Raw genomic sequence first — 10,347 nt, 5'->3', positions numbered from 1 at the left:
TGATGTGGGGGTCTGTAGCAGACCCCTACCACCAAATCCCTTTCTCCTTGCCCCCCATGTAGCCTAACCCACAATCCTTCTACTTCCTCATCCTTGGATTCTGTCTTGATGAGGGTCGATGTATACTGCTCCTTGACTTAGAGTGCGACCCCTCCCACTTGGGGGCATCCTACACATAGGATGCCTGCCAAAAGACATTGGAAATATCTGAAGCCCCTGGTGGGGGTGGAGGATGTTTGCCGGTTGTAGGGCCACATATGATTCTGGACTGACTCGTGGATTTGAAGTTGATTTAACTGATTTGGCTTGGAACACGAAAAATTTCTTTAAAAAAAATGTAGGTTCAGCTTGTTTGCCCAGCATAGGCTATGTGTTTATAGTCATGCTCCAAGTTGGGTGCATTTAATCAGCTTCATATTTGATTTTCATTACTAAACACATGGGCTAGGGACAACAGTTACACATAAGCCATTTTAAGTTTTCAGAAGCTGGTTTAAACATGCAACAGAACAGAAGTTCAGTGCACATAAACCAGTTTCAAAATGGCTGAAACCAGTTTGAGATAAACCTGGTTGAATATAGTATTAGACTTAACTGATTTATGTCAAACCAGTTAATGAAACTTCTGTCCCAAACCCCTTCCTCGTTCAAGTTAAATCAGAGTCTCCCAGCATCCCATGGTTTGCAGCCCTGGGCTGTCTGCCCCAGAGAGCAGAGTTGGCCCTGCCCCTCTGGTCTGTAGCCGGAGCAGTGATGGCTGGCTGATGAGGGGGCAGGGGCTGGGAAACCCCCTCAGGCAAGCCAGTCATCACTGGGACCCCACATCAACCCCCGGGGACTGCAGCTGGGTCTGCGGCTGGGGGCAGGGGAGGGACGGCCCCCCCAGGCAAGCTCCAGCTGAGGTCTGGGGCCAGGGACCCCTTCCCCTGGCTGAATGTGCTGGCCACATCCCCTGCTCTCTGGTCCAGCATCCTGCTGGCTGCGACCATGGACTACAAATCACAGAGGCACCTGGAAGCAGAAAGAGGAAGAGTCCTGCTGCTGTAAGTCTGGACTGCAAATCCCAGAGATCTTGGAGGCAGCAGGAAGAGGAAGTGAACACACAGTGTGCTTGAGATTGCAAACAACCCTGTATTCAATACATGCTCACTTCAAAGAAAGGACTATTCTTGTTCAAGCTTTTATGATATTAGTGCCACTACCCTTTTCCCCACCACCCCCTCCTCAGCCTGGCAGGTGCTGCCCCCCCTCCCCCCATCCTGATCCAGGCAGACCCTAGCTAGCCCAGGGCTAGGGCCTGACCATGCTCCATCTGAGGAGGGAGTGGGGGAAAGCCTTGAAGGACTTCTTTCTTCCCTTCCCGTTGGCAGTGGCTGGGAGGCTGGGAGGCATGCTCTAGCACCCTCTGGCTTTTGGCTTGAGCCACTGCAGGCATGTGGCTGCATTTCCCGAATCAAAAGTGAATATCTGTTCACTTGCTTCTAAGTTTAATCGTTGCAGTTTAGACTAGCCTGCAAAGACTGAATCAATTCAGCCTTGGACTTTTTGACTGATTGTACTTAGCCATGCTGCTTTTAGCAACAGTTCAAAGATGGATGATGTGTTTAATGAAGTTTCCTTGTATGCAAATGTAAGATTAGGGGCCTTTTTCCTGATGCTAATTGGGGTGGGGGTGTCATTTTGTTTTGAGAAAAGACAGTAGGATATCTTAGAAGGCTAATGAAATACAAGTCGAACTACTTGGGATCTGTTAATGACTTGTAGTCGTACTGTAGCATATTGAAATTCTTCTAGCACTGTAGTCATAGGAGAATAATAAGAATGTAGTTTGCAATTATATTTGTAGAAGATGTGGCTTTTGTAATTCGCCTCTCTTTGTGATGATTAGCACTTTCTGCTTGCCACTCTTTTATACAAGAAGCAAGTATTTTGTTTTGTTGGGGTTTTTTAATTATATGTTTTATTGAACCAACTGTATAGTTGGAGGGAGAAGCCAGACAAGCTTTCAGGCACAAAGTGCTCTTCCTCAGGTCTGGTCACTTTGTGCCTGGAAGCTTGTTTAATAACTCTCCCAACTATACAGTTAGGGTTTTTGGTGTTATCTTTTATTTGACTATCTCCAGGACCATCCTGACTACAACAACACTCCAGTCTTCCTACTTCTTGATACAAACAGAAAATACGTATTCTATCACAAGACAGTGCTACTTTTTTCCTTTTGCTGATTCATTTATTTTTAAATAAAAACTTTTCCTGTTACAGGTAGATTAAAAATTCTGTCACAGTTCCATCCCTGAGCCTCACTCTTAACCTTACAGAATGGGAAGATCTAGTTTATTTTGCTCTTCACTTCTTTCATACAGTTAGCTAGTGCTGAAGATTCACTGCTTAGGTGTTTGTTTGTGGGTCTGTTGCACAATACCTAATTGTTTATCTTAGTCAATCACCATCTTTTTGGGTGGTCCCTTGCCCTTGCAAAAAACCCCGTAGAGATGCACCTTGTAGACTAACTGAATCTCTGATCTACCTAGCTTTTTTTGCCTGACTTCAGAATAACATGGCTAACTACCAGTACTTCTGTATTTTGAAAATCATATATTATACTTTGGATTTCAGTTATATACTGGCAGTGTTGATAAGATTAGGCCTCAAAGTATATAGATATCTTTAAGGCAATCTTGTTCATCTGTATTTTGCCAAGTAAAATGTACTTAATTTTAAAGGACAAATACATCAACAAAGAAAGAAATTTTAAAAATTGGTAGAAATGATCTCGAATAATACAGTTAACATTTTTGTTTAAGAAACTAGGAAAAATATTTAATATTTGAAATTAGTTGTGGAGTGAGATGTTTGGAAACCATTCCTATTAACTGGTTATATTATTTTCTTTTTCTTTTCACAGTTTGGGTCCTCTGTTTGCTCTGTTTGTGCCATTTTATTGCTCCATTCCAAGAGTGCAAGTGACACAAATATTAGGCCACTTATCCATCACAAACAAAACTTTGGTCTATATACTGGGTTTACAGGTATAGTATGTGCTTAATTTGTTCACTTTTCACTTCATTAATAATTTAGCAGTTACCAGTAATAATTTTATATGCTCTTCAGCTTTGTAATGTTTTACCTGTAAATATAGCCCTATGAGCTAAAGTGCCACTTAACACATGTGGGGTGTATATTTAAGACAAAGACTTCTAAACTCCAAGGGCATTCTGTAATAGAAGCAGAAACTGAGTTAGTATACAAGATCACTTCTATTTAATTATCTTCTTGCTCTGTTGTGCTTCAGAAAAGCTATAAAGTACAAGTTCTGTGATAGGTTATGTTGGTTAAACATTTTACTTTCATGAAATTAGTGATAACTGAGCCACAGGATCAACAAATATCTATCCTGATTTTTCTGATTTCTTTTTTCCTTTTTTCTACTCTTGTGATAATGTATTAACTAATAAAATAAGAAGCCATTAAGAATATAGTAATATTTTATAGCAACGTTCTGTTGATGCTTTGACATCAGTCAGGATTTGGTTGGATTATATCTTGGTAGTGATATGTTATTCTCATATACAGCATTACCATCTGACAATAACACTTTTTAAAATCATGATGTGAAAAACAACATCATATAGGACCACATGGAAAATTAAGGGCCAAATATTATATACTCAGTACATGGAACAAAGTGTCCACCAGAGATTTACAAATGAGTGGGTACTTCTCTCATTTTCCATTGTGAAATATGAAATCCAATGAGAAGATCTGTTAAATTGTATATATTATATAAGATTTTAAATATTGCCAAAATTACCATTGAAAAAAAATAAAATGGATAAAATATGCTTAAATGTATTTTCAAATTACCAATTTCAGAACACTGACTTATGTCTACTTCTCTAACCCCCTACTCTTCATCCTTTTTGTTACTGAGCACTGGTTGGCTTATCTGTGACCTGTTTGAGCACTTCATTCTCTTTTACTCTCTCCGAATACTTAGCTGTTTCCCTCAAAGCTATCATGGAACTCATCTCTTTTTATTTAAAAAAAAAAAAAAGACCCCAGATTTTCCCATTGAGTGTTTTCCCACCTGGATCATTATCTTTCGATTACTTACCCTCTCTCCTTAGTAACAGGTTATTACTATTACTAGTCACAATCTCTCTACTGGATCTTTCCTTGTTTTGCTCAGAACTACTGTCACATGCATGTCGTAGGTTACTTGCTTGCCTATGAACTGTGACTCACCTCAAGTCATTCCTTCCACAGACAGAACTGTAGAAAGTGGTCTTATGATTCTGGTCACAAAGATGGAAAAACATAATATGTTTGACAGCTGTCCCACAGACCAACTTCCTTAAACAGGTTATCTGATTTTTCAGGTCATTCCCTGGTCTCAAGGGGATTTATCACCTGTACCTTAATTGAAATTCTGCATCTTTCTTGTCTGGTTCAGCTCTTGTAGACTCACTCCACCCCTTCTCTCTCTTGCTCTCCACATCAACAGCTTCCCAAGAGAAGAAAAATACATTTTTGTCTTAAGTTTTGACATACTGTCTGGGCCCTCCCCAACTGCACGCTTCAGAATTGTTCATGTAACTTGTGCTGCCTCTTGGAAGTCTTTTCCTGCTTTCCCTGACCTGCTGAGCCACTTCCTTTCTTTTAATCCATTAAAAAAAAATGTTTTTCCCTATAGGATATAGCTGACTTCCTGCAAATCATATTGTTATACTTAATAATGCAATATGAAAATAAATTGCACGAATATATTGTAGAAAAAGAATAGCTGTCAGATTTATCATGTTTTTCTATCTCTTGTTGTTCTGGAGTGGGGTCACTGCTAGTATGAAGCTGAGGTTATGCAAAAATGTGTGGGCCTGATCATTTCCTTCAACGTAATAGATAGAAATCCTGTATGCTAGTAGAGAACAGTAAATCAGTCCTTTGAGTTGAGTTGCCACCTGTGTAAAAACAATTAGCAGTTTTTAAAATCATTACTTTTATCTTCTAGCTCTTAACTTCTGGTTCCTACATCTGGATTGTAGCCTTAAGTGGACTGGTAAGTGTTACTATTTCAAAAATCATGTGTGATATTTGAAGCACTTTGGCATTTTTATGTTGCAGCATATTTAAGCTCTTAAAATAACAGATCATTAAATAACAGCTTAAAATAACAGCCCATTGTAACAAGAGAAATTCAAATTCTAGCCTTGCATGCAAAACTCCTAAGGCACTGGCTAGCAGAAGATAAAGACAGACCAACAACAGTAGTGTCTTCCTTTATGAAGAGATAACCAACTATATGCTGACTAAAATTTGTAGGTTGCCAACATTTAACTCAGTGGGTCTAGTTTTGGATGCACGTTGCAATGAGTATTCTGAATACAGTAGAACATTAATTCTAATACAATGTTTGTTATATACTTTATCCTTTATTCCCACAAGTGTTTTATTCCTGTTGATTTTAACAGACGCTACATTTTCATTTTAAAAGCAGTCTTTGACTTATAATGACACAAATTGATGTCTTCCTGTCCTTGTAGGATGTGTGTAGAATAGGGGTGGGCAAAATATAGCCCATGGGCTGGATTCAGGCTGCCAAGAGATATTATCCAGCCTGTGGTAGTTCTTCAGCCCCAGGTGCAGGGGGCAGCCCATGCCATGGTGTGTGCGGCTGATCCCGCCACCCCGGGCATGCAGCTGGGTTGGGGTGGCATGCCAGCCAAACTCACTTCCTGGTGGCAGCAGCTCCTTCCAGCTGCCATTGCTAGTCTTTGCTGCTGCTGCTAAGCCTGGCCGCATTGTCTGGGCATCTCTGCCCATTCACTCGCCACTCACTGCTGGCGAGGGGCACCAGATAGAGCAAATGGGTGAGGTTTCCTTAGACACTGGTCCAGGACCCTCACAGGCAGGGCATGCTTGGCTGGATTTGGGCCGCAGGTAGGCGGGGAGTGGAGTCCTGGAGCAGCACAGGCAGGCAAGTCAGGTTCTGGGATCATGGGGCAGTGTGGGGCAGGGCTCAGAGCAGACTGCAGCTCTGCCCTAGGCCCTGGCCCCAAGCTGTCACCACCCTGCAATCCCAGGCCCAGCCCACTTGTGGGCCCCATCCCATCCACCCAGCTGAACGTGTCTTGCCCATACAGGGTCCCAGATCACTCTCAATGGAAACCCTGCCCTTCCACCTGCTCCAGTAATCTACCACTTAAGGAGTTTTGGTGACCTTTTGTGAGCAGGGCTGAGTGCTGACCTGGCTTGCAACAGCTCACCAAAACTCCCTAAGTGGCCCTCCAGCCCAAATAATCACCCATCTCTGGTGTAGAACAACCATGCTGCTCTATAGCAACAGCAAGAAGGTGTGAAATCTTTTTTACTTTACTCAGTTGAACAAGGTGTGATTTCTGCCTCTCTCTTTTGTTCAGTTTAGTTGAAACATTTGAAATACAAATGCGGTTTGCACTGTTTGAGGTGTGATTTATTTATTTATTTATTTATTTGGATCAGCTTTCCTTTTTTTTCTCCAAGAAATGAGACACTGAAATGTTTCTGTTAAATTTCTGTGTCCTTGGAATTCGGTTAAGGAGATTACAGCTCCAGATCTCTGGGCCCAAAATGTTAGTTTTGTTCGACTGTCTGGAAGTAGTCAGCTCTCCCGAAGCTAATCAGTGTTAATTTACAGTAAGCATTCTAAATTATGCCCTTTGCAAATAGGATCAATAATATACCATGAATTATTCCCATATAGAGTTCCTATCTGAACTGTAAAGTGACTTGTAAGCACAGATCTAAAGGCTCTCTAAAGGAGATATTACTATTGTAGTCCACTGCAGTATTTCACCATTTCCAAGGATTATTTCAAAATAAGCTGTGAGCCAATAGAATGACTACCAGAAACAAATACAGTAACAGGCAATGTAATCTGTTCAGGAGTTCAATATTTGTATAATATAAATGAAAACAAGGTTACTAAGAAAAACGAGTAACTAAATTTCTCTGTCCTGGAAATCAGCCCAACCCTCAGAGATTGAGTGAAGATCTGTGACTTTCTGTGACTTCCTCCAAATATTCTACTCTTCCTGTTACCAGTCCTTCCTGTTGCACAGGTGTTCAGGGGAGAGGCAAAAGAAGCTGGATTTAACTTCTTGTATACAGGATTGTAGGCATGTCCTAACGTTCTGTCAGATATAACTTGTAGGAAAGTTTCTTCCTCAAATGCTTTTTGAAATACATTATGTCAGTATTTACCAAAAATAGCTATTTTTCTCCAAAATTGCACAGTTAAAACATGAAACCTAGTTTACTTATTTGGTTTAAATTCATTTTCAGAAACAAAATATTTTTAGAATATTTTACATGTTCATCTCTCCCTCATTTATAATGACTCCATAGAACTGAGTTGAACATTCATTGTTTTTCAGTAAATGTTTCAAAATATTATTCAGGTTTTACCTGATTTATGGCTAAGAAACAGGTCGGTAGTACAAGTTGATATTTTCTAATTCTAGATATTTTTGCAAAAAGTAAGGCATACTCAGGAGATGAACACCATAGCACTGATCACAAAATCAGTGTTGCAGTTCAGAAGACAAGTAACATGTTATAAATTCCAACCATCTCTTGTGTAACAGAATCATCATGCCTATAAATATAACCAGTGACTTCCTTTTTCTATATAAATTGGAATGGAGGGAACAGTTGAGGGAGTAAAATGTTAATGCTTGTTAAATGTTTTAAATTCTGCATCTACAGTGGTTCAAAATGCACCTTTTAGCAATGGAAAATATAGATTTTGTATAATATATATTTGCATATTTCTTCAAGGTATCTAATGTTTCATTTTTTTTAACTATTTATTTGTATATTTGACCACTGGTGTTGCTCTTGCTCTTATATAAGTGATAATCATCAATGTGGGTCAGATTTTCCAGTACTGTTAGGCAGAATTGCCCATCCAGAATTTCCATGTGTATTTAGATGTTTATAGTGAACAAGTGAGCAGGTTGCAAGTGCAATGTGTTATTGGTCATTTATAAAGGTAATACATTTCAGTGTCCAGTTGCATTAAATAACAACACAAATTAGGTACTCATGCTGTGCTGTTCTTAATTCTTCCTTTCATCAAACTTCTGCTCATGTTGAACATCAAAATGCATTCTACCATTTCTGAACAGTTTTCTGAACATAATTTCTCCAATTTGTTTTTGTAATGCTTTCTGTTTAAGCTGACTCAGTTCACTTGTGGTTTATATTTGACCTTTAAGGTATAGCTGATGCAGTTAGACTCAGTTGAAGTAGACTGCTTTGGTTTGAAGTGGAGCAGAGGAGGATATTGCTTCATAAGTCACTATTCCTTGCTTGTAGATTTATGTGGAAACACCTAGGCAGAAAGTTGTAAAACCTTCTTCTTTGTTCACTCCTGGTGACTTAAGAGGGACCCATCCATGACAAAAATATATGCATCTACAAATATGTATTGATATAACCTGTCTAGGTGTTGGAACATTTTTTGAAAATTCCTGGTACAGAGTGAAATTGTTCTCAGCTTCATTAGGAGCAGAATCAATGTTTCTGTACCACGTCGTTGTGAAGAGGTTATATGTTCTACCATAAGAATCATAAAACTTGTTTTATCTTGGCCTTTAAATAGGTCTTTGCTTAACTTGTGTCAGTATGAAACATGCATAAAGGGCAACTCTTTTATGCCTTATGGTACAAAGAACGTTTTTCTTAATACTGTTGCTTAAAATTTACTATTAAAATAACTTTTGCTTACCCCTCTCATATACCAATATAGGTGCCTTAATTTTAACTAGTAAGATAGATTGCTGTGGAAATAATGACATTATCATACTTAATAGAAGATTCTCTGCAAGCAGTGGATGTAGAAAAATATTGGAAAAAAAACCTTTACAATGCTGATTTAAATATTTATTTTTAATATTTCTCTCATGGATCTAACTTTGATTTAATTTCTTGTACTTGAATTTATCAGGCGTACATTACATATGAAAATTCTCATGCTGTGGGTTAGAATTGAAAAAATCCCTTTTTGATCCTCCAGTTTTGTATAAAAACAAACTACTTTATGGATAGACAAGCCTAGTTATAGTTTCTTTACATTATAAAATTAGGGAACTGCAAGTTACAGAAACTGATGCATCATACACGTACTTTCAACTGTACAAAAATAGACTGGGGCTTTGTTACAGTTACTTTCAGACAGTGAATCTGAGCGCCTTGTTGCATGTTACACTGTGAGGTGCACAGATGTTGATTGGCTTAGTGCTAGCTTGCAGTCAGACAGGGTTCATTAGGTAAATATGATATAGTTTATTCAACTTGAGCTACACATCTGTGGGGAGTGGGTACACCTTAATGGTTCAGGAGCTGGGTTATGCAGATCAAGAAATAATCATGCCTGGAGTGGTGTAACTTTGAGCCACATAGCGAGTGCTTTAAATCATTTAATGTGTGGACAATCCAGGGGTTAAGACCTGCTGTAGCCCCTCAAAATTAATGTATAACTAGGCCCTGCAAGACTTTTGAAAGCACTTCATTGCTCAGCTGAATACCTTGGAAATAAAATTATTATGTTTAAGTGGGCTTCCCATAAACTATCAAAGCTCCTTAGAATGGCCTGTCTGATTTTTCACTTCATTAATCATACCATGGCAGGACACCTTTGGTGCCTGCCACTTTAAGGGGCTTAAGCAGGCTGTGAAGCATCCAGCAGGTACAGTTAGGCCCAATTAGCTGAATACATGACCGCAAGGGGGCCACCGGATTGGATGAGGGCTGGGCAGCCAGGGTATAAACCCAGACCCTAGTAGCTGAGCTGGCAGTTGCATGTAGCTGCAGACTGCAGCTCCCAGAACATCCTGGAGGTTAGGGTAGGAATTATGGGGATGGAGGATTTTCCTGGTCCTGAGTAAGACTTGAAACTGCATCCTGCTGAGGTTAGATGAGGTGGTGGGGCTGCCTGTGGTGGAACAGTCTCCAGGAAATGCCACACCTGCGCCTCTTCAATGAAAGGTGAGGTTGGGGCCTGTGGCAGGGCACTGAGTGTGCCTGCCACTTTAACGGCCTGGAGCTGGCAGCCACCAGGTGCCTGATGAGGGCAGCCATTTTGAATCAGGGGCTGTCTATATAAACAGGGCAGTTTGGCTGCTGGAGGCCAGGCAACAACATCGTCTGACCAGAGGGCTGCTGATATCATCTAGAGATAAGGGAGGAGCTGTAGGGGATGGTAAGGAGGCTCCTGGTCCTGACCTAAAACTGCACCCTGCTGGGAGTGGGCGGCCTGGTGGGGCTCCCAGTGGTGCGGGAGCCCCCAGGAAATGCCAGGCCAGTTAC

General features: G+C 40.3%; 1 protein-coding gene across 1 annotated transcript in view; it reads left to right on the top strand.

Annotated features, from left to right (window-relative positions):
* The window catches only part of UBAC2 (UBA domain containing 2), a 199,738-nt gene that overhangs the window by 130,826 nt on the left and 58,565 nt on the right, over positions 1–10,347 (top strand). Inside the window, exons 7-8 of the mRNA XM_025208617.1 lie at positions 2,906–3,029; positions 5,009–5,056. Of these exons, the coding sequence (XP_025064402.1) occupies positions 2,906–3,029; positions 5,009–5,056 (172 nt within the window). The remainder of the gene's footprint in view (positions 1–2,905; positions 3,030–5,008; positions 5,057–10,347) is intronic.

Source organism: Alligator sinensis, unplaced genomic scaffold (assembly GCF_000455745.1).
Source record: "Alligator sinensis unplaced genomic scaffold, ASM45574v1 scaffold744_1, whole genome shotgun sequence".
Taxonomy (NCBI): domain Eukaryota; kingdom Metazoa; phylum Chordata; order Crocodylia; family Alligatoridae; genus Alligator; species Alligator sinensis.
This window is presented reverse-complemented; position numbering and strand designations above follow the sequence as displayed.